The sequence below is a fragment of the Condylura cristata genome, unplaced genomic scaffold (assembly GCF_000260355.1).
Source record: "Condylura cristata isolate star-nosed mole 26May11 unplaced genomic scaffold, ConCri1.0 scaffold00016, whole genome shotgun sequence".
In the NCBI taxonomy this organism is placed as follows: Eukaryota; Metazoa; Chordata; class Mammalia; order Eulipotyphla; family Talpidae; genus Condylura; species Condylura cristata.
The window spans coordinates 5,026,908-5,052,475 of record NW_004567117.1 but is presented as its reverse complement, the minus strand read 5'-3'; the positions used below and the strand labels follow the sequence as shown (position 1 = coordinate 5,052,475).

Below are 25,568 nucleotides of genomic sequence, written 5' to 3'. Positions count from 1 at the left end.
CTGATAAGGAGGACGTTCAGAGTCCCTTTCCTACTCTATTGGATTCCTTGTCTTGGGAGTTTAGTTACTTGCCCACCCTCTGAGCACTCCCAGTGATCTCTCTTCCAGTATTCTGTTCAGGGAAAGGGCATTTCCCAGCCACTTTCAGAAGACAGACTGAAAGTGACCTTCCAGTGGTGTATTTTCCCTGAATTTCCACTTTTCCAGAGTGCAGCTACCCAGGCTATATGCCAAACATTTACTTTAGACTCTAGTGTTGATTCAGAATAGCCACAGTCTCTCAGGCCCACCAGAAACTGCTAAAATCAAATGGAGAGTTCTCAGGATCAGTTAACTCTGTCCCTCCTCTGGCGTCCATTCTGATCACCTGATGTGGTCAGGTGATTGATATCTCAGAGGTATAATTTATTCCAGTCACACAAAATAATTTCAAATATATTTGGTAAGGAGAAAAGAAAAACAGGCTTGACAAATTTCTCATTAAAAACCTTAAACGTGGTCCCTCCCTGGTGGTGCAACGGGTTATGACGTAGCACTGCAAGCTGGCTGCAACCACTTCAGTGTGACTTCGATCCCCCACCCAGGAGGTGACCACAAGGGTGTGGCAGACCTCTCCTGACCCGCCCGCTGCTCCCCTCAGCAGTGTACTTCGTCGATCTACCTGTTCTGCTTCCCACTCTCTCTCTGGTGAAGCCTCTCACAGCCCCTGTACCTCTGGCTTGTACCCCGGCCCTGTATGAATAAATAAATAAATGCATCTTTAAAACAAAACAAAACAAAACCTTAAATGTAGTGCTTGCCTTCTATTTTGCTCCCCCCACCACCACCACCACCAAAAAGTACAAGATTTGAATGAACACTCAAGAGCACCTTGAATTGTTGGCCAGGGCTCTCTTTGCCCACTTAAAAGAATTTCATTAGAATAGCCACAGCAAGCTGCTCAGGCCCAGGGTCATGTGAAAGGAGATAAGCGACAGGAAAGAACAGGGCAAACTTCAGCAGGAGTTGGGGTCCCTCCCCTTGCACATTTTTCCTTTCAGAAATCAACTTAGAATAAATCTTTTAATTTAATTTTCATATTTTAACACCAGATACCAGTACCTAATTTTAGAACTGAAAAGAGCTGCACCTAATTCATTTTTCTTTCCTAATCTATTTTGGTTCTAGTGCAGGTCAGTGGTTAAGAAAATTATGATGACTGAGGTGAATGCCATCACCTACTGAGGTGCTAACTCTAAGAAAACTGTTTATTTTAAAGATATCCCAAATTTAGTTCTGTAAACATTAAAAACAGAGTCCTCGGCCCTCCCTGGTGGCGCAGCGGGTTAAAGCACAGCACTGAGAATCTAGGGCCGCTTCCGCAGGAGTTCGATTCCCGCCTGCCCCGGGAGGTGACCACATGGTGTGGCAGACCTCTCCTGACGCACCCGCTGCTCCCCTCAGCAGTGTACTTCGTCGATCTGCCTGTTCTGTTCCCCACTCTGTCTCTGGTGAGTGAGGCCTCTCACCGCCCCTGAGCCTCTGGCCTGTACCCCAGTTCTGTATGCACAAATAAATAAAAATCTAGAGAAAAAAAAAAAAAAAAAACCAGAGTCCTCTGTCACTTTCAAAGTGGCTCACACCTTGGTGAGGTGGTATAGCCATGTTCATAAATGACATTTTGTGACGTTGCTTATAAATTGGAAGTGAGATTTCTTGATTCAGAGAACTTGTGTGCTTTGTTAGATTAATCATTAGATTCAAAACAAACTTTTGTATTTCACAGTCACACACCTCCATAAAACAGCTAATCATAAGTGAGAAGATTGAGCTGAATGCCCCAATATTCCAGGAGAGCTTTGAAAAAACAACCAGATCCAGCCCCCACCCAGCCCAATTAAATCTGCGGGTCTTAGGTTGGGATGTCAGAATTGGTTTAGAAAAACCCCAATAATTGTAACCAGTAGTTAGAGTTAAAGCCTTCCATTGGATAGTCACTGGGAGCTAGGATCACATTCCGGTTGCCTGGGGAAACCAACTGAGTTGAGCCAGGCAGCAAAGCCTTGGACAGGGAAAGTTACAGTGGAGAGCTGCATAATGTTGGGAGCAGCAGTTCAGCTTCAGCACTTCAAGGCAAGGCAAGTCTGAAACTGAGTGATTGATCATGGTCCTGGTTTCATTCTGCACAAAACTTTGCAAAGATGCCTCCTTTTTGATGAATTGAAAAGGAGTTAAAAAGCAATACCCTTTCAAGCCTCTTCAAATAATCTTCAAATGGAAGTCAGGACAGAGAATCATACAAATATGAATAGTATTTAATATTTTTATATAGCTCACATAATATTAACAGTATAGTTTATACACATGTGTACAGACTTATTCATGCATTTATTTATTCATTGAGTTCCTGGTATGTGCCAAGTATTCCATAAGGAAATAGAGTCCAAAGTATTTGTATTCCCTTCCAGGGGGAACTTGAAACAGATAGTCACAAGAGTGTCTAATGCTAAGAAAGGGCAAATGAATTGCACTTTAGAACTTGACCCTGGAATCGCTCTGTGAAGACACCTGTTGGGCATCGAGATGCCTGTAGCTCACCTGCAGCTCACGCCATTCACTGTGTTGGAACATCTGAATCACCTCCAATAGCCATTGTCATTAGAATGGATTTCAGAGGAGGTGGCTCAAGCCTGTGTATCTAGTGAAGAAAACAGAAAGTACATAGGTCACCTGTATATTTCAGGGGTCACCTTTGGGAAAACCCTGTTTGCACAAAGATGGACTGTGGGGGGGGTGTTGTTTTTATTCTTGTGAACAAATAACAATCTGTTAGTTACACAATGACAGGATTTCTCCACAAGCTAGAAATGTAGCAATTGATGGGATCCAGTTTTACTCATCTCCTGTGTAACCTTAGATCAAGTCACAGAAATCTCCAGCCAGTATATCAGGAAAACGGCACACACAGGCCAGGGTTACATGGAACAAAAGCCACGGGCAGCTTTGTAGGAGGTGACATGCCCAATCCCAATAAGGGACTAGACACAGAGATTGTCAGAAAGTAGGGTCTGTTTTCATGGAGAGGGTCAAAGTGTAACGTAGATCCTGAGCATTATGGAAGGAGATGCTGACTGTGTTCCGAGGCAGGAAGTACAACTGCTTAAGCTCTAACTACTCTCTCACTTTCGAAAGTCAGGCTAAAGAAATGGATTAATTTGAAAGGTGGCCATAGGTAGTAAAGAGGAATGATAGAATTTTATGTTGTGGAGGGAAGGGAAGGAGGCTTTGTCAGTGAAGAGGGAGAAGAAAAATTATACATGAATTCATCGATAACTGGTCAAGAGAAAGAAATGGGTGGTGACTGAAGTGGCCTCTCGGGTGTGCTGCCATTGCTCAGTGTCAAAGCCTCAGCAAAGCAATAGCCATTAATATCCTTAAATGCCCTCTGTTGAGCCTCTCTGGTGGCCTAGGGGTTAAGTGTCAGCACTATCACAGTAGACCCTCTCCTGTCCCTTCCCTTGCTCCCCTCAGCAGGGTATTTCAGTAGATCTGCATGTTTGCCCCCATGCTGTCTCTGGTGAATCCTCTCGCCCTCTATGCCTCTGGCTTACACCCGAATTTTACTAACAAAAATAAATAGAATCTTTAAAGTAAAGTAAAATAAGTGTACCCTATTTTTGTGGAATGTTTTTGCTATTTATAAACTGCCTGAGTTGCCTCCACAAATCCTCAAAAGAACCTTGAGAGGTGTTTTTGAAATTGGTGTGTAGATAAAGATGAAGACACTGAAGCTTACAATAGCTTGCCCAAAATCACACCGTCAGTTAAAAGGCAGTAGATGATCTCAAAATCAAATATTTGGGCTCCAAATCCAGTAATCTGCAATGTTACAATAGGGCAGTACATCTGGTCCTCATCCTAGTACGCTCCTGAGCATTTGTATTATTCACAGACTGCATGTGACTCTCATTTCTCCTTTTCTATGAAGATTTATAATGTTTTGTTTATACTCTCAAATATACGTGCACAATCAACAGAGTTCTAGGTTTTTTTAAAAATATGATATGAAAGATGTTTAAGTTCCAGCCTGCTATACCTGCTGATATCTCTAACATGCATTATGTCACATAGTCCCCTCTTTTATTCTTCCCGTCCATGAGGTTGAACTTTTAAATACTTAGATCCTGAGTATCATGGAAGGAGATGCTGATTATGCTCAGAGACAGGAAATACAACTGCTTAATCTCTAACTACTTTCTCACTTTAGGAAGTCAAGCAAAAGAAATGGATTACTCTGAAAGATAGCACACAGTATGAAAATTATTAGAAACAAGAAAAGGCCACTTTTCCTATAGAGGCTCATTTCATTCTGTGTACCATTTCCCTGGGATATCTGCCAGTTGTTAGCAGGAAGAGTAATGTTATTCCCTTTTTTTTTTTTTAATTCCACTCTTGAGTATTATGGAGATAAATAGCTAAATGGTGAAGAAATAACTTCCTTTCATGACAGTAGTTTAAGAGAGGTAAAAAGGCTCAAATGCAGATATGTTTGATGATGTGAGAAAACTCAACCATGAATGAAAAATACAGTATCTCTATAAGCGCTGTTTTAGAAAATGGTATGCTTTGGCTTTAACACTAAAAGGACAGCTGTCTATCTACAAAAATGAGGAAACTGCATGTAGAAATGAATGGATTTATTTGCTAACCTTAGAAATTTTCCAGTTGCAAACCTACAGAGGAGAGGGGAGAAAAAAAAAAAAAAACTTGTTCTGTTTTGCTGCAGGACCAATGCAAGAGACCATTTATGATTTCTGGAGGATGGTGTGGCATGAAAACACTGCAAGCATAATAATGGTGACCAACCTCGTGGAAGTGGGGAGGGTAAGTCATTTATCCACTTAAATGGCCATTTGTTCCTCATTAAGTTGGAAGGCAGGCAAGAGTAAGGTTTTGAAGTATTTTGTGTACTCCAGAAAACATTAACTACTACAGCTCCTCCTATCACTTGCTTATAAATTATCAGTAAACATAGCCTGAATTGCTTTCATTTGTTGCGATAGCAACAGACAGGAAAGGCACTCAAGATTTAAAAGCAGTTGTTATCTGGCTATATTGAGCACACAAAAATATCTCTAAGTGTGAATGCTGGTTGTTGGGTATCAAACTCAATGGGTGCTGCATTAGACATACTTTACTCCCTAACTCAGGAAAATGGACTCTAAAAACAGTGTGCAGCACTGGATTTACCCTTAGATTAGAATTATAGCATCTTTTCTTGCTTAGGTTTTACTTTTCTGTGCCTCATTTTCATAACCTGCAAAAGGGAGATCATGTTCTTCCCCTGAGGTTTTACATTATTTTACCTACATTAGCTGTTAATGAATGCTAGCATTATTTAACCAGGAGTCTCCTAAACAGTTGTAATCTTGACAGTGGTATGCCCTTGTATCATCTCTAAAGAGAAATGTTAAAATGAGGAAATAGATTGGTAGCTTTTTTTTTTTTACAGTAAATTCAAATCCATGGTTCTTCTCAACTCAAAAAACAGGAACCTTTACTTCTTAGAGAAGTTGGCATTGTGAGATTTACCCTCAACAAAAGCAACCTGGCATTTAGCCAAGTATTAAAATATTGAAGCATAAACCATAAAGGAGTTGTCTCTTAAGATTCTCAGTCAATCTCAAATTAATAATAAAACAAGCAAAGAAAGAAGTCCTGAAATTCACAGCATGGGTGAATGTAGAGGACAGTATGCTAAGTGAAGTAAGCCAATCACAGAAATACAAATACTGCTTGAAATGAAATATCTCAAAGAAACATAAAAGCAGGAATATAAAATGAAATATCTCAAAGAAACATAAAAGCAGGAATATAATAGTGGCTGACAGGGGATAAGAGAAGGGGGAAGTGGAAAGTTGATATCAGTAAATATAAAGGCTCAACCATTTAAGATGAATAGCAATCTAGTGGAATATCTGGAAGGGAAAAAAAGCTTATGAAATATACAGATTCAATGCAATCCATGTCAAAATTTCAATATCATTCTTCAAAAAGAGCAAGAATTACTGAAGTTTATATGGAATCATTAAAGATTCTGAACAATCAAAGCAATCCTGATGAAAAAGATGAATTGAGGTATCATAATCCCAGACTTCAGACTATACTGCAAAGCTATACTAATCAAAACAGTCTAGTATTAAAATGTAGCTACACAGATCATTGGAAGAGAGCTGAAAGACCAGAAATAAACCTACACTTGTATAGATAATTAATTTATGACAAAGGAACCACGATTACATAATGGAAAAAGGAAAGTCTCTTCAACAAATGGTGGCAATGTAAACTGGTGTAATCATTATGGAAAGTGATCTTTTTTTTACCTTAAAAAACTAAAAATGAAAATACCACATGACCCAGCATTCCTGTGCTTGACATCTATAAAAATAGCATAAAACTGTCAGTGCATAGATCTATATCCTGTATAAGGTTCATAGCAGTATTATTTAGAAAGGATATGGGAGTAGCCTAAACATCTGTCACTAGACAGTTGGATCAAGAAAATGTAGTGTATCTATACTATGCAGTACTAATTGGCCATAGAGAAGGATTAATTGTAGCCACTTACAGCAAAATGGTAAGACTCCAAGGGAATTATGTGTAGTAAAGCAAGTCAGAACAATAAACACTGGAAATTACGTGAAAGTAGTAAAAATGTACACACTTCCAACTATAAAATAAGTAAATATGAGGGTTGTAATGCATAACATGATGACTCTAGTTAGCACTGCTCAATGGTATACTGGAACATTAAAAAGAGTCAGCACTCAAAATTCTCATCATAAGAAAACTAACACTTCTCTCTCTCTTTTTTTTCTTTTCTTTTTTGTGCACCTGTATAAGGTAATTGGATATTAAGTAAATTTGCTGTAGTAATTATTTCTCAATATATGTAAGTCAAGTCTCTATGCTGTACACCTTAAACTTACACACAGTGCTGGACCTCAGTTACAGCTTAATAAAACAAGGAAGAAAAATAAAAAATTACAAATAATATTGAAACTTCTGAGGGAAATAAATCAAAGGGTAGACACTTAGAAAAAAGGGGGAAAATGGAAAGGAGCAAAAGAAGTAAAAGAAAGCCAGCCAGCCCTGAGCACAGGGAAGTGACAAGGAAGTAAATCTGTCTTTGCTTAGGATCTGAGCTAACTCATGGGTCAAAGTAAAACACCTGAATATAAATCAGAAAATAATTAGAACTGGGAATCCTGAAGCATCATGTTTGTACAATGCAAACAAAGTAGTATGTAAACGGATATACTAGAAAAGACAGAGACTAACAAAGCATCTAATTATGCAAATAGATGAACAGAGTAAAACCAAAGGGAACTAATAACAGCAGAAAATTATTAAATAAATCAAAGAAAAAAATCAACAGAATCAAACAGGTTTTATGAAAAGACTACTGATTAGACAAACATATGGCAAGCAGAAGTAAAGGAAAACAAAATTAACCAATAATAGGAATAGGTTAGAGTTTTGTATCATAAGAGATTATATCAATAATAATAAATTTAAAATTTTAGATAGAAGTTTTCTTAACAAATAGGATTTTCCAAAACTGATTCAAACAGAAATTCTGAGTAAACAATGATCATTTTAAAAGTGAATTATGGTTAAGAATTGACAAATGGAAAAGCACCAGATCCATATGTATTTACAGGTATGTTCTAGTAAGTATAGAAGAAATGGATAGTTCACATCTTGCAAATGTTATTCCGAAGAGAAGGTGTAAAAAAATTATTTTCAGATGCTGGTAGAACTCTGATAGCAAAACTAGACAAGGTCTTAGGAAGAAGGAAAATTATCAGTACCACAAATTGAGGAGAGATAAGTCAACCAACAGATCAAAACAGATCAAAAAGTGCAGATACTGTAGGCAGAAGTATCAAAATAGGCTGCGGTAGGAAAAGCATGATCTTTTTAATCAGTTATGCTGGGACATTTTGTTATCCATGTAGAGCAAGAAAAATGCCTCCCAAAACACCCAAAATTGAATACCAGATAAAGACCAAAATATAACAAATAAAATTTTAAATATTTAGAAGAAAATAAGGATGACCTTTCTCTTTCTTTAATGAGCATTTTAAAGATTCCAGTAGCTCAATATGTAGAAAAAGGATGAGAAAACTTGACTTTTTAAAATGTAAAATTTTCTATATGACAAAGGATATACGTGACAAGGAGAGAGATACGTGTAAAGTATAAACACGTGCAGGCATTGTTTTATTTATTAAAAGTACAGGAATACTTTTGTCCTCAATTCCCTCTCTGCTGGGAGAAAGAGTAGGCACCACCCAGGTGGTGGCAGGTCACGGAACCTCTCCATCGTCAATCTGGAAGTGGGTGAAGTAGCACCTGCATCACAGCATTCTTGTAAAGGTTCAGTGAGTTTCTGCTTGTCAGGTGGGATCAGAAGTCCCACTTCATCCTGAGCACTCAGTAAATAGCAAGCCTGGACCTGTGTGTGAGGTAATCGCCCTTTCTCCTCACCCCCTACTGCTGTGAAACAGTAATCACTTCTGGGGCTGGGGAGATCCAAATCCATCAGAAAGCAAGCTCCTTGGAGGAAGTGACACTGTGTTCTCTCCCTCCTGCTTGATGGCCAACACTCAGCAAATGTCCAGAGAATAGAATGAACGAGAAGTCTTTCCTCGTAGCATCAGAAAGCAATTAGCACATGCTAGGTTGTCTGTGAAATAACGGTGACAAATAGTTCATCTGTTTCTAGTCCTTGAGTTTCTTTTTAGCCCTTGGGTTTCTGCCCCTGAAATGTAGGCTCAATTCCAAATCATCATTCATTTTACAACTATTTGTTGACTGCCTACATGTCCTGATGTGGAGAAAAGGGGGGACGCAGAAGCCATTCTCCCAACACCTAACCTCCACAAATCTGTGTGCACAGGAAGTTATTCACCACCTCACCTGTTGAATAGTTGCAGCAGAGCTCACTTAAAATAATCTTCAGGTAGAAGATAAAAAGTAGAAAAGCATTAAAAATAGCAACTTCTGGATTTTTTAAAATAAAGGCAAACTTTTTTTGTGTAGCTGAGACTCCAGAGTATCTGAGCTCAGGGCACAGTAGCTTCAGAGAATACATGCTATTTTCATATATAATCCCTTTTACTCAAGGAAGGATGATGACAGCATAGTCTTTAGCTGAAAGTGCAGGCGGAAACTGTTCTGTAAAATTGCTACAGTAAAAAAAGAGAGAGAGAGAGAGTATCACATTCTCTTGATTATGGCACATTTTGCAGGAAGCCAAGTTGCCAAGTTTCATCTCAAGTAACCTGAATTTGCGAAAATAGAAAGGCCTTACAATGGCAGTCACTGTTCCTTCCATCAGGCACGGGGCTCAATGCAGGGTGGTCACTGTGGATTTTTATGATGGAAACAATTCTTTCTGACAAATAAGCATGGAAATCCCAGCCACCGTATGCAGCTGAAGGGGAGAGGGTGACTACATTTCAGGTCTACCTATAAATGTCAGCCCAAAGGCTTAGGAACTTAATCATTTAGGTCTGTTAAGCTTGTTGTAAAAATCGTCTCTGGTCCTTACCAGTTTTGTGGATATGGCAAGCTGGGGTGAGCCCTCCCTTCTCCCCACCAGCTCTGGGATGACTGTCTTCCTCTAGTGTGAAGTTAATGGTGTCTGTCCCTGAAATGCCTGGCATGATTTAGGGGTTTTGACACTAGGTCACATTGCCTCAGGAAGGGGGGGGCAGGGAGGGGGGTTGCTCTTTCCAGGCATTTCCCATTGTTAATGGCACACATCTGCTGAGCAAAATTTTCCCATTGAGTTCCCATTTTCCATGCTTAAATCAGCAACAACAAACAACCTAAGAAATCAGAACAACATTGTTTTGAAGGACAACTACCTACTTAACATGTTGACTGCACGTGGGGTGTCCTTCATGAATTAGGCATGAGCAAGGCGGTTGCCTGTTTGTTTACACAGCCTTGCTGCCGACTCATTAAGCCAGAGCTGGGCCTGCTTTTGACTTTTGCCCTGCAGCACTCTGCATTAGGTGGCCATAAGAGCCACTGGGAGGCCTTCTCTGTCGCAGCACCTGGTGCAAAAGCTTCGGATGCTGCACTTCCCTCCACTGGGGTCCCTGGTACATCTGCCAGGACCTGTCATTATCTGAAACTACCTTGTCACCACCATGCATCCCCTTTCGGCCCTTATGTTCTGGGAAGAGACCCTTACTGCTTTGCCTGGCACCTGCCAGCGGCTGCACACCTGGCATTAAAATTGCGCCGGGATGTGTGTGATTGTTTATCCTCCTTAATGAACCCGCCTGAGGGACATTTAGCTTCTCTTCCAGTAGCAGATTTCCCGGGCATTCCTATTTACCCTGTTTGTGTGCAGATTCAGAAGCTCTGTTGTGTCAGTATACTTATCCATCTGCCAAAAGTCTTATAACCAAATCTGCAGGACTCCCAAAGGAGATTTTTGCAGCAGTAATTTAAGCTAATAATTTCGAAACATATTTAGTAAGTTTTATGAAGACCTCATTAGAATGCGAATGTTTATGAAAAATCCAAATAAGGTCTCATAGTCATTTAGGAAAATTATTTTTAAGTTGCTCTGGACAGTTCTGATAACGGTGATGAAGTGTTTTGGAGCTAAGAGAAGTAGAGACTACAAAGGGTAACCTCTCTCAATATGCAGGATAGGACATAGCTGATTTAAAGGTGCTTGTTTGCCCCTAAGAGATTAACCTAATTCTTTTCACAGCCTTTGTCACTAAAAGAGTACTGAAAGAAAAAAAGTTCAGACCAACACTAGATATCATAAGTAACTTTCTAATCCACATGGAAGGAAGTTATATTAAGATTCCACGGTTCCGGTCATGTAAACAAGCACATCTGCTTTCCTGAAAATGTCACCAGGACTAGACTAATGGAAGAAGCCAGAGGGTTAGCGCTAGAGTTGCCTCTTCATAAAATGTTGAAATATTGCTTAATAAGAAGAACACGTAGGTATTGCTTAACAGAACAAAATACTGTAACCACTAATACTATTATTACTTTTTCAAAATCTCTTGAGTTTTCCTAAGACATCAGACTCATACATGAAAAGAAAGAGGCAAATTCTTTTCATAGACACTTCTCGAATTTTTCTGTCTGCAACTTTAACTGTAACCATTCATAAGTCTTTTCTAATGAAGTGAATATTTCAGATTGTTATTTGTGTCCTGTATAATTATCATCTTAGCCTTTGATTAATTTATACATGTTCAGCAAACATTCCTCTCCATTCTATCTACCGTCAACCCTCTCAGCTAATATATTAATTGAGCTGATTCAAATCCCCCACAGTGTTCACACAAAACTCGGGCAGGGAGGGGACATGGCAGTCTGCGCTGTAGCCTGACGGTGCCCACCACCTCCCCAGTGCCACTGTATGTACTGAGCCCTCAGCAGCCAGAGAGGGACCCGCAGACCCCTCTGAGCCAGCCAGCTCTTCCAGAAAGGGAGGCTCCATACTGTCCTGCTGAATCTTTGAGATTTTCTCCTTCCAAAAGGTTACACTTCCCCTCTAAAAAGTTAGAAAAGCAACCAAGGAGCCCAACTTGTCTTGTTCACCAAATAGCAGACTTTCCAATCCCTTTTTAGCACATTTAATGATTCACTTAGTGTCATATCCATGGCACTAAGAAAGACAGAGATACTTATAATTCACTTTTCTTGAAAGAACATAAAATACAGTAGCAGAAAAACATATATAAGCAATCAACTGTAATGCTCGTGTCAGAATCGTGTTGGTGCTATAAATGCAGGGCTGAGTGCTGCCTAGGAGCATCCAGGGGGGGCTTCAAGGGGAATGTGGTGAGGAGCTGGACATTAATAACAATAAGGATTTAAAGTGGCAAAAATGAAACAATAGGCACTTTAGAGTAAGCACAGACACAGGGGAGTAAGTAGCAAACCAGGGAAGTGCAGGTGGTCTGGGGTGGGGGTGGAGGGTAATGCAGCCATCCTGAAGCCGAAAAAAAATGAGTGAACCTTGTCAGTGGGGCCAAAAATGCCTTCCTGGAAGTAAACTAAGGGGGATTCAGGAAGTCAAATTATGTTTGCTTGCTCTAATGGAAGATGCTGAGCTGTTGCAACATGTATTCTAATTAGTGATACTGAAAGACAATTCTGGTGGCCACTAGAGAAAGGTTTAGGAAGGTCACAGTAGGGTACTGGACAAGTTATCTTAGAGCAATACTCTGGGTAGGAAGTGGTGTGGACATAAGTTGGGACATTTACTTCTAGAAGACACCTCAGAGGCTATTTGAGGATGGTGGTAAGAAAAAAGAAGAACTTGAATTTCAACCCAGGTTTCTACCACATGACTTCTGCGATGTAATGGTTGTTGGTTAAGAATGAGCACCCCTTCCACTCCCAATAAAGAGCAGGCTTAAGAAAATGGCAACATGATTCATTTTGGACATGCTGATTTGAGAGATTAACTGAACAACCAGGTAGGGCTTTAAGGGGGGCTACATGAGCTGAATACAGATATAACTACAACTGTGAGGCACTTACTGAGCATACCATGTGCTAGCCTGTCAGCTGGACTGTGACTAGCAAATGAAAAGATGTGCCACAGCCTAAGGGGTAGAAAGGTGGGCAAACCAAAAAGTACACACCTCACCTGAGGTGCGGTTTTCCACTGCCATCTGTAAATACTATGCAACATTCTCAGCAAGGGAGATCACATTCATATTTTTTATTGAGGTAACAGTACATGATGACATTTATTGAGGTAACAGTGCACTATGAAATTATGTACATGCCAGTTGTGTGTCACTGAGAGTCACATGTATATAAACTGCATTCAGTTCTCCACTGCAACTCCAACTCTACCCTTCATTATACAATTATCCTTTTCGTCCCACTTGCCTACCATTCTCCCCCCTCCCCTTCTCATAACCACTATTAGTCTTAAATTCCAAAAGTTTCTTTTTGTTTTATTTAGTTCATCTGCTTGTTTTCTCTTTCACCACATGTGAAAGAAGTCACACAGTGTTTGTCTTTCTTCATCTGGCTCATTTCCATAAGCACAATACCTTACGTTGCTGTAATTGATCTATTTTATTTTGTTATAAGGTATTGTTATTAATCTCTTACTGTGCCTAGCTGAGGAATTAGACTTTATCATAACATGTATGTATAGGGGAAAATAGCCGATATAGGTCTGCTACTTTCCACAGTTCCCTGCATTCACTGGGGGTCCCGGAACATACCCCTCATGGATAAGGGGGTCCACTGTAACATGAAGAGATGAGCATACAGCAGCATGGCTACTTAGGAGAAAAACAGAAACCTAAAAGAGAAAGACTGAAGACAGCGCTGGAGAATATCTATATTGTATAGATAGAGCAGATAGAACAAGAGCAGCGAAGGATGGAGTCGGAATAGAACAACAGCAGAGCAGGGCAAGAACTAAGGTCCCAGAATCAGGAGCATAGAGGATAGAGTTTAAACTAGGAGGTGAACAGTGAATCAAAAGCTATAGAAAGGCAGATACATGGGACCTGGGAGGGGATGGTAAATAACAAAAATGATCAAGTACCTGCGATATGATGCACAAGTCTCACTTCTCTTAATTATCACCTAGGAAATTCTTATTTTCAAATTTAGGAAACTAAGTCTCAATGGGGTTAAATAATGTGGCGCAGAGAATGCAGCTGGAATTTCAGTGTTGGTCTGACTCATTCCAAAGCCCTGGCTCTCTACACAACCCCACAGCATCCTTTTCAGGTTTCAGGCCAGGTTTCAGAGGTGTGATTGAGCCAAGAGACTGGTAGCAGAGGAATGATGACCTGTGGAAGAAACAGGAATATAGTGTGTTCTTGAGAAGTGAATCAGAGGAGCGAGATGGAACAGTACCTCACAGGGAAACAGAACAAGACGATGAATATAGGGACCCATGTTTGTGGGTGCACATGTAGAGATGGGGAGACAAGCACAGAACTGGGAGACCAGAAAGAAGATGTAAGTGGAAGCAGAGAATAAAAGTATGAGAAAAGGAAGAGAGGACATGACAGAGGAAAATGAAATACAAGACAGGAGGGAATTCCTTACATTTATTTTTTCTTAGATTTCTGTTTACCTTTAAAAAAGAATGCAGCCATACTCAGCACAAAGAAAGTAACTCTCCACATCCTTCAAGTTATTTTTAGAGTTTCTACATTTCCCCCACCCCTATTGTCCCTTGTTCCTTTCCCCATCCTTCCTTCTCAAGTTCAAAGCCCTCACAGTGTTTACTGATGTCCACTCATTTTTGTAAGCATTTTCTTTTATGGAATCATCCTTTACTTTATTGCCCAGTATTTGCCTTCATCATTTTAACGCTTTTTATTACACAGAATTCCCTCAAATGGCTTCCTTTCATTTTTCCTTGTGGCAGAATAGTATTCTGTAGTATGGATAGACCACAACTTTTTAAAAAAAGATTTGTTTGTTCATACAGAATTGGGGTACAGGTCAGAGATGTGGAGGGTGAAAGGATTCATCAGGGACAGAATGGGGAGCAGAACAGGCAGATGGATGAAGTACACTGGAGGGGAGCAGCAGGCAAGACAGGAGAGGTCTGCTGCACCATGTGGGTCAGCTCCAAAGCCAGGGATCTAACTCGCACTGAGGAGGCTGCGGCCATCTTGCAGTGCTGTGTCCTAACCTGTTGCACCACCAGGGAGGATCCTAGACCACAACTTCTTGATCCAGTTGTCAGTTGATGAAGATTTAGGCTGCTTCCATGACCTATCTACTGTAAACAAGGCTGCTGTGAACACTATGGTGCATTAGGGGGTTAGTGTTGATGGTTTCATATTCTTTGATATGATAGATGCCCAGAAATGGGATTGTAGGGTCATAATGATATTTTGTTTTAGCATTTTAAGGAGGGAGTCCTTTAGTTAACTAGTGTTTCCTATACACTAGTCAAGAGGTGTAGACACAAGAGGCCAGGATTACCAAGATGTGCCCCTGACCACAGAAATGGGGACTCAAACAAGTTGATTAAATTCTATGCTAAAGCTTACACAGACCTTATATTAATTCATTAGGCTGGGAATTGAGGTTAGAGGGGGGTTGTCAATAAATGTTTCCCAGAGAAAGTAGCATACTGGGCTGAGTGTGGACAAAAAAAAAAAAAAATGACTTCATCAGCAAGAAGATAAGCAGGGATGTTCCAGGCAGAGGCAATCACAGGACTCCACGGAAAACTGCAGCAGTGTTCTATATGGACATAAAGGGAGGAGGCTGTGTAGAACACTGAGGCTGAGAGCTGGACTTGCACGTGGACCTCTGACACTGAGAACCCCTGAAAGAGTGGGGGGTGAGAGACAAAAGAAGGGGACCTAGTGGAGAAGCTACAGAGAGTGCGCTAAAAACAGGACAGAAGCCATTGAATTGAATGAGAGAAAGGTCTCTGGGAAGCCTTTGCCCAGGTAGTTGCTGTGGGATGGCCTACCTGTGTGCATTCTTTGATTGCATGCAACAGAAAACTCTGGCTGATTGAAGCCAAAGGGAATTTGTATCAGAAGAATACTAGGAGCTGAGAATGATGTCAAGGTTAAGACTTGGTAAACAGACAAGAAAGGGGGCTCTGACTCCAGAGGAGAAAGGGAGGAGCCTCACTGCTCCATAGCATGAGCACTGACAAATTCTGGCAGAGTCTGACTCCCCAGATGCATCCCTGGCTGTTCTGGGCCCCTAATTAACAATTATTAGGGCCCCTAGTAAACTACCCCCAGGTAAGAAGAAATCCCCAAAAAGCAAGTCAAAGACCTCTGAGGAAGGGTGAATGGATAAAATGGGTGGTGAGTGACCAAAAGTAGTTATTCACTACAGATGGTGAGGCCTGAAAGCAGACTGCAAAATCTAGGCCAGACCAGAAAATGAGGACGTGAACACGGAATTTAAACTTGTCAGAAGCTTAGCTCAGGAGGGGAGGAGAAATATGATTATAGACAGAGGAGCATTTACAAGCAAAGGATATTTTAAAGGTGGAAGACCTTTGAAAATGGTAGATGTTTAGGAGAGTCAGGAGCCAGGGAGAGATTGAAAGAGTGGAAGTGAGCAGTGGATGGAGGGTGTTTCCAAAGAGGCAGGAGAGAAGGGATCAGAGTGCAGACCTCCGTATGGCTCATCCTTTCCTCTGAGCCTGGAAGCACATAGGTGAGGCTGCAGTTTGATGAATGTAACCAAAGTGTAACGGACTTGGAATGACACCCTTCCTGATAGCATCAGCTGTCCCAGTGGAAACAGAGACAAGGCCATAGATGAAGAGCCTTGAAGAAATTGGGGAGAGTCTGATTTAGGGAAGCATCAAGAATACAGGTGAACAGGTGAAGAGGCAGGTGTGATGTAGAGCAGACGTGCACCGCTCTCGGGGAGATACAGGAAGGACACAGTGAGCAGCCCCAGGAGCCAGTGTGTGAATGCCATGACACCCAGGAGGTGGACAGTGAAGCACCCTCAGGGCGCTGTGAGTGTTCACATGAACTGTAACCGAAGGCTTTCTTGCCTGCGAGCCTCAATTTACACATGCCTGAAATGAAGGGACATCAGTGGAATGAATTCTAAAATTCCTTGTTAATATATGAAGAATGTTTTCTGTCTGTTGCTTACATTTTGACTCAGGGTCCATGTAAATGACACATACATATGCAATGCAGATCTATTTTAATCAGGTGACCCCCAACCTTCCTGCGCTTTCTATTTCTGCTCTGAATATCAGCAGTAAAAGAAGAGTACAACGTCTAGATTTTTTTTTTTTTTTTGTAAGCATTCACCGGAGACAGAGTAGGGAGCACAACAGGCCAACTGAGGAAGTACACTGCTGAGGGGAGCAGCGGGTGGGTCAGGAGAGGTCTGCCGCGCCATGTGGGTCAGCTCCGGGGCTTTAGCTTCTTAGTGCTGTGCTTTAACCTGCTGTGCCACCAGGGAGGGCCCAAGTCTAGATTTTTTAAAGGGGGGTGCTTCCATAAAAAGACACATGTTGCTTTTTAAGAAGAGAGTTGTCTACTCCCATTTCTTCTGCACATAAATTCTGTACACAATCGAGAACAGAATATCACACTGTGTGATGAGGTAAAACAGGTGGGTTAATTCTGTCCATAGTCTGTATTTAATTTATGCAGACCACGAAAAATGTAGTCTATAACTTATAGACCTTTGAAAATGAACTAATATGACTACAGTAAGCTATGATTTTGAGAGAATATATTCTTATTAAAAGTTCCAAAATGGTCTCTAACAATCCACTGGCTTATCAACTAGCAAAATCAAGCAGTCTAACCTTCCAAGCTTATTTTGGCTGTTTTAATGAGCGATCAGCAGAACCACATCTGCCTCCTATGTAAAACAGGTCAAAGCCCTGAGAGGAGGAGAACCCACACTCCTGGGTCCCATACTTCTGGGGAGAGCCAGACTGCCCTGGTTTCATGAGAGCGCTTGCAGTCATTTAATAAAAACAACTGCACATCTCATCATGTTCTGTATGAAAGATCTCCATATGCACAGAAACAGTTATTTTACTCCCCAGAAAATCCATAGACAATCATCATTGTTGTCTAGTGTCTCTCAATCCAATTTGGATAGCAAATCTATTTAATTGAAAAGTAAACTGTGGTATAAAGGAAATGCAAAAACAGATACAGTTGTAAAACTCATTTAACTAGGAAATACTTCATTAACTACTAAATTGGGTGGTGATTTTGAAAAATGTGAGACTAAAGAAAAACAAATACTCTCAGAATAAATTAAGGAGAAAGCTGAATAATTTTATTCTTCAATCCTGGTGAAGGTTTATTAAGTATTTTCAATTAAATATTAAGTGACACATTTTAAACATAAAATATTGAGGGTTCTTGATTATACAAGTGAAATAAGTCAGAAGGCAAAAGATAAATACTGGGTGGTATCATTTATATATGGAATACAGAGAACCTAAACAAAGAGTCAAAGACAGTAAAGCCAATCTTTGAATGACCATAGATCTAAGGTATCCAGAGAGGGGGAGCAGAGGGGAACACAATGGACTTTGGTGGTGAGAGACCTATAGTGATTACCCCTAAGGGGAGAAATCCTATACTGTCAAAAAGTTAACAAAGATATAAAGCAATGGTGCTTTATTAATTTAAAAAAGTACTCATGTTTCCTATATAAAATTTCATATTATGCTAATACCGGTTTCTGTGAAATTTATTCCAGTAGTGTTCCAGGCAATAAGTATGTGTATGTGCATTCTTTAAGCTAACTATTCCCTTCCCTCATATTTGCATACATGATCTCTTTGTTTAGGTCAAGTTTTATTTATCTTTATGAAATAACATTGATTACAACATGCTTTGTTCTAGGGCTGTAGGTCCAGATTTCTACAAAGGCATGGTATCACACCATACCCACCACAAATGCCCCAAAACCTTCTATGTGGTCTGCCTTCTGGTAGCCTCTGCAGTTAGATTTTCAAGAGTTTATTTTGGTCTGTTACTTTGCTTTGTTGCTTTATGTTCCACATGTGAGTGAAGTCATCTGGTATTTGGCTTTTTCCTTCTGATTTATTTCACTTTGCACGGTCCCTTCCAGTTCTATCTATACTGTGACAAATGGCAGTGTTTCACCTTTTTATAGCTGAGTAATATTCCATTATCTATACTCACATTTTATCTGCTCATCTGTACTTTGGCACTTAGGGTGTCTCGTCCTTGGCTATTGTAAATATAAGGTTGTACATACATAACACTGGGTCATATATTTCTTCAAGTCATTGTATATTCTTCAGATGAATACCTATTTTTAAATAGGTATTACTACTTAGGTATCCCTAAAAATAGGGATTTCTCTCATATTTTTAACATCTTAAGATATCTCCATTCTGTTTTCCAGAGGCTAGACAAGTCTACATTCCTACCAACAGTTTTGAGGGCCCCTTTTCCTTCATACCCTCCACCAACACTTGTTTTACTGATAAAGGCCATTCTCACAGGGGTGAGGTGATATCTAATTGTGGTTTTGACTTTCATATCCCTGAGAACACATCTCTCACAATTTCCACATACCCAGAACCTGGCAAAAAGTTCTTTCTAAAGGAAACACACATGTGCATTCACACACACACATACACGCACACACATACACACTCCCCTGCTCAGTTTCAGAGCTGGTCTTTGCTTTGTTGGGAACAGCCAGCTGGTATTTGTTCCAAGTGTCTCTTTTTTTCTGAATTCCGTGTGAGTTGTCACCATGAATTAGTGAATTTCCTGCAGGGAAGATAGAAACAATCTCATATCTGTTTCTCACACCTCCTATGTCTCTCCTGTTATTAAGTATTGGAAGCCGACTATGTTGGAGTCTCTGTTCCTCTTTTTTATGGGTCTCCCTAACTGGCAGACACCTAATTAACATGCAGGTATCAGGAGCCTGTCAGCCTGCCTAGATGAAGGCCAGAAAGACAGGAGACAGGATTCTTGCTCAAGACATTTACCCTCCTATTATAGAGGAACAAGTCCCTCTACCACTCTGCCCTCCCTGCCAGCACACAGACCTCTGTGAACACAGGCTCAATTATTTCATCTGTGAAGCCCCAACATCTGGGTATATGGAAAGTATCAGAAAGCATTCAGTGCAAGATTTGAAGGGGAACAAAGAAACACATCAGCTAGTGCAAACTAACATTCTCTGCAAGGGGGATTTCTGTGACTGCTCTCCTTCCCTGGGTGCCTTCTACACTGGAAGAACAGACGGAAACCTAGTGCCAAGCATGTGTATGTAATATGGTTATTACGAGCTTGAGTAAAGTTCACTGAAGCTATTAGAGATGACAGACATTTATCTACATTTGGTCTACCTAATTAACCCTTTTGTGTTAAGTTCTTGGCATTTCGAACTAATCCATTGTGCCTCTTTAAAATAAAAAACAGCAGTCACTTTTACTCAGTTAGCGATGAATTATAAATGAGGCTGCTGAGACAGTTCTTTTTATGCTGTGAGTCATCTGACACCTGCATATCAGCCATCTTTAATATTGCGACAGTGGCAGGATATTGCGGGATCAAAGCAAACTGACGAGCCCGAGTCACAAGCGTTTCTCAGAACACTGTCTCCTGGCTCCCCAGGTACCAGGAGCTGCGTGCAGACCAGCTCTTTAACATTCTCCTGCAGAACCCAAGAAGCTGGCTGGTGCAGGGTGCCCATTTTCTTTATTTGTTTTTAATGTGATAAAGCACTTAGTAATTGTTTAATTGCATATCTTTTTCTTTAGTGATACATAAAACGATGTAGCTCAGGTTCTTTTACATTGGCAAGAACACTGTGTAGTGAAAGTCCACTCAGTGGCTCATGCCTAGGCAGCAATCAACAAACTGTAGATGCTGCTTAGAGCCTTTTCTTCCTTTATATTTATTTTATTCTTGTAACTGTGGTGACATTAAGATTCTCCCCGGCAGGTATCATCGCCGTGGGGTCCGCATCCTTCCCACCGCCGTCCACTGTGCTTCCCTCCCTCTCTGTTCCTGTCGCGGCCCCGTGTCGAGCCCCGTGCTTGCCCCCAGCACTCCTGTGGTGTGGCCGCTGTTGCCTGGCCATGGAAAATCTTCATTTTTCACCGTGTCTGGGCTTCCCGTATGTTCACTATTCTAGTCTCTGGCCTGGGATCCTCTGTTGCTCCCTCCGTCACCACTAACTTCATCTGCCATTGTCCTTGGGGTGCATGTGGGTGGTCACCTGCCTTAATGTCAGTAAGTGCTTCAGAGAGTGAGGGGCCTGCATGTGCAGCAGATGGACAGGCGTGCCAGGGCAATCGCATCACAGTCTGGGAGCTTTTATAGCAAGGCTGGTCACATTTGTACCTGCTCAAGCACGCGCACCTGGAGTTTCTTGGCAGCACCATCTGCTACATACTTGGTGGTCCCGTGGCTGCCATAACCCTCCTCCGCTGTTCTGCTCACATGAGCAGTTGAAAATTGGGTTCCCCTCCCCGACTTTGCACACTGCACATATCTCCTATCCTTGAATAATGTGTCAAACAACAGTAAATAATGTCACTCCTTAAATGCAGTTTTTTTTTTTCTTTCCCTTTTTTACTTTCTAAAGCTGCTAACTTCACCTTCTGACACCTGTTTCCCTTTCCTTCAAGTGTCAGGGTTATCTGGCTAAGGGAATGTATGAGTGAACAGAAGACCAAAGAGGCCAAACAAGCCAAGGGGTGATTTTATTATAATGTTTTCGAGGATGCTTCCAGGTCTGTAAGAAAGCCAGAGAACTCATGTCCTGGCTACCTGGAAGGCACAGGAGCTCACCTGCTTTGGGAACCCTGAGCTCAACCATTGGGGTGAACACCCTACCTTACTTTTCCGACCACAGGCCACTGTCTCCGCTGGTGATGAGACCCCTGCCTCGTGTATCTGGCAGTCAGCTGCGCCTGGCTCCCTCTCTCCTGACATCCCTTTTGAACTCTGTACTTAATTGCCCACCCAGCAGGGCAGCTAACTCGACTGCAAAGAGATCACAGTGGTCCCAGTGATTATAAGCCATCACACAAAGGGACCAGCACCCTCTGACCAGCATTCCCCCACTTCTTGCATACTTACTTTCTGTCTCAATACCATTGCTGTTTGACAACATAACACCAGAGTTCAGCCAAGGCATTATCAGAAGCTGGAGATCAGGAAGCAGTGACCCCTTCCTACTCCTGCGGGGAGGACCTCATCCTTCCAGGACCCTTCCAGTCCCCAGGGACTTGGGACCACTCAGGCTCCCTAGAGATGCCCTCTGCCATCTTCCTTAATATACAGTGTCCTCCCCATCTATCCCCAGAAACCATCCTTCACGTTTCCCCTCTCATCTAACATGCTCTTCCCTGTGAAGCTTTGAATCTCTTTAGCATTCGTATTTTTTTCTGACTTCCAATAGCACTTTTCATTTATTATTAAATTTTAGTAAACATGTGCATGTGCCAAAAGATTTACAAAATAATGATTTCATCTTCATGGCAACTATTATCCATACTCTACAAACAGAAAAAAATGGAGCCACAGAGAAGTTAAATAATATGCCTAAGAGCACACAGCTAATTAATGGGGCTAAGCTTTGAACCAGTGTCTCCTAGAATGGATCTTGACTACTCAAGTGCTCATTCTGCACTGAGTTAAGTTTATTATTTACATATCTGTTTCTTCAGGGGCTTCATAACCATAGCTCATTCCTCTCTTTACCCAGCTTTGCCTGATCAGGCCCTGCTTGTCACTGGTCTTTGGCTAGCTGATTGACTGTGAGGACAACCTGAGTGCATGCGATCACTCTGAGTTCCCACAAAGACTTTCTGACTCTGGGCAAAATATTGATCCCTTAGGTCTACTAAGTCTGTCTCTTAACCTCTCCCAGCTTTCCATTAGGTATTTGCAAAATGGAGACCAAACTAAGTCCCCCACAGAATTCACATGAGGTAACTTATAAGCAGATAATTTTAGAAATGATTGTAACCTCCACATGGTCTAGCCAGAACTTGCTCAAGGTCAACAGATATACAAGTTTATAAACTGAAAAATCTGTATAGATGTAAATTGTTACCCTGATGCATGTGAAGACCACCAGTGAGAAAGATATCAGATGTTCAAAGATATCAGATGTCCCCTCCAGTCTATCTCAGGACACATGTATTCTAATAATGTCATTGCTCAAAAGATTTCTGAAATTCTTTCAGAATAATCTTTAAAATATGTGACACACACATATTATTGTCCTCAATGGTAACAAATCTCCATCCTTTCTCAAAAAATCTTAAGTTTGGGGAATGACTGAGAATCAAAAACAAATCTATTGAATAAAGTGGAGAATAAGCAGATTGGGTAAATCTGTTTCTTGAAAATGCTTCTGCTTGCCATCTAGTTGAGTAGCCAGTGAGAATAAGAGAAAAAGGCAACAAGGCAGACATCTCACTTGGTCTGTACAGAGATGCTTAAAATAGCACATGGGGCATCAGACCCTGCAGTTCTGTACCTGATGAAAACAATTATCAGACATGAATGTGAACTTGTGCATTTTTATAGTTAGTGTTCATACATGCATTAGCAATTAATGGATGCAACTACAAAACCTGGAAATCCAAATGCCCTGTGAGGGGACTTTCACTTCCTGCTGTGAAGGGATTATTTTTTTTTCCCAAATTGAAACTACCCAGACCTTCTCAAACTCTTGGTTTAGTGGCAGCTTTGAAATAGGCATCAAGTCTATCACACAAAACAGAGTTCAGGACCCAAACCAGGCAGGTTTAGGAAGGAGGAGCTGGAGAGTGAGGTACTTGTTTGGCAAAGCCTACACAGTCTCACTTCATCACCTTAACCGCTCTCAGAAGTCAATGTTTTTGGCTCATCTTGTGCATGAGGAAACTAAGCATAAGAGGATATAAGTCACTGCCTACATCATCATGAGTTGGCAAGAAAAAATACCAACATAGGTCCATCTTCATCCCACTTAAACCAAAGCAATGGTATTTTCAGGATATTTAAATGAGTGCATGTGTTTCAGTATGAGTGCTGTAAGAAAGTTATTTTGGATACAATAAGTCTGTGCTCTTGGGAACTTCATGGCAGCTGCTCTTGGCTGGGACTCTTTTTGGTAACTGTGCTTCATAGCAGTGTTTTTGCGATCCAATATCTCCATCAAAGCTGTACTCAGCAGGCCCCAACACAACTATTAATAGAAATGTGGTCACTCTCTCCTTGGATTTTTTTTTTTTTTTGAAACCCCTTTGACAAATCAAAACTTAGAACAGCAACTTTCTCTTTTTTTCCTTCCTCCAGTCCCTTCACAATTCCATTATTAAATCACAGTATGATGCCTAGAACTGAAGAGGTAGCATTCAGTTCCTAAATCCTTCTTAATCATGGGTTTTTAATAAAGTGGATCTTGGACCCATGCCATAAACAGACCTTCATGTCCTGTCTGGGCTCCTTCCTGCCAGCCCCCAGGCTCCTTCCTGCCAACCGGGAGAGTGGGTGAAACAGGTGGCACTAGCAGAAACATGGCAGTTTGTGATCAGGGACAGGAGGAGTAATGCTTTAATAACATCCTTTTGCTCTTCCCATTCCTCCACCCTGATACCTTCTTTTACGTCCCTCCCCCACCCCCCAATAAAAGCAAGGTAGCTAAAGTCAAGTCAAGGCTTCTCAGATGGGCTCTGTTCCTAAAACCAGCCCTGCAAGACCAGAGGAAACATGGAGCACCTCTAGCTCCAGCCTCTCAGAGAGCACTGTGTGTGAGCCCTGCCTGCAGCCTGACCCTCTCCAGCACCTAGCTCAGAGTGGGGAGCAACTCTGGCACCCCGGCCTGCCTTGTATCGCTTCTAGGACACAGGAAATGAAAGGAATGAAGAGGGTAGAGAATGGCCCTGGCCTGTGCTGACTCTGCTTTCAGGCCCACCACTTGCCCTCCCTGAGCTGCTAAGTGAGGCCACAGTTGTGAGAAGGCAGTGATGCAAAGCGGCGAAATGCAAGCATGAAAGGCTTGCCTGGCAGTTGTAATGATCTTGAAAATGAGTGTTTGGAAACTGCCTGTCTCTGTGATTCCTCACAGCTCTATTTGATATAAATCTCCTCCCTGCAAATCACAGACCCCATTTCCTAATTACTGTTGGGAGTTAATCAAACCACATTCGTGAGAGAATGGACCTGCAGGCGGCTCTCTTAAGTCATTGCAGTTTTACAGGAGGAGGAAGAGCAAAGGAAAAACTGAAATTCCCCTTTGTTTTAACCTGTCTTCCCCCAGCAGGAGCCATGCACAGTTGTCTTTTCTCCCCTCTCGTCCTTCTCTAGAAAAGCCTGTTTCACCTCTCCAGGGCTCTTAATGGCCACAATCCTTGTGATCACCTACACACCAGATCACAAATTACCACTTAATAATAAAAATAAGAATTTACACTTACAATGAACCAGCCCCTGGAGCAAATGTTTTGAGTTTAGCAAGTCACTTAATCCAGTGGCTCTCAAACACATCTGCACTTTGGGTTTACCTGGGGAGCTAAAAGAAACTCTGAATGCCTCCCTCCCTCTCACCCCAGAAACTATGATTTAATTGGCCTAGAGTGCACCCCAGAATTTAATACCCGCCCCCAGTGAGTCTAACATGCAGAGAAATTATCAAACCCTAGCTTAATCTTAGAACCCTCCGAGATAGTGTAGGGTAGATGGAAGTGATCAGGTTTTCTCCGCGCGCCCGCCATTAGCCTAGATGGTCAGATGGTCGACACCTGTGGTCCTCTACGCGCGCCTGATGGCGGCACCAGAGTGTGGCCCGGATGTGGGTGGTGGGCGCACCTGTGCAGAGCACTGGGCATCTAAGGGAGACGTCACAGCGGATGGAGCAGCAGAGGGCCGTGTGGCAGAGTGCAGGGGAGAGCAGTAGAGAAGGAGTACGAGAGAAAAAGCATATAAGGATTCGCAGGGGACCCAAGTTTCTCCCTGCTGGCTTGTCACCCCTAACCTTTAGTGTCTCCTGTGTGTACGGTAAAGCCAACAATGTCCCATTGT

At 41.6% G+C, this 25,568-nt stretch overlaps 1 protein-coding gene across 5 annotated transcripts in view; it reads left to right on the top strand.

The window, feature by feature from the left end:
• PTPRM (protein tyrosine phosphatase, receptor type, M) overlaps nt 1-25,568 on the top strand; it is a 558,641-nt gene that overhangs the window by 495,940 nt on the left and 37,133 nt on the right. For all 5 annotated transcript variants that reach the window (XM_012725901.1, XM_012725900.1, XM_012725902.1 and 2 more), the window contains one exon: nt 4,766-4,863. In XM_012725901.1, coding sequence (XP_012581355.1) covers nt 4,766-4,863 — 98 coding nt within the window. The remainder of the gene's footprint in view (nt 1-4,765; nt 4,864-25,568) is intronic.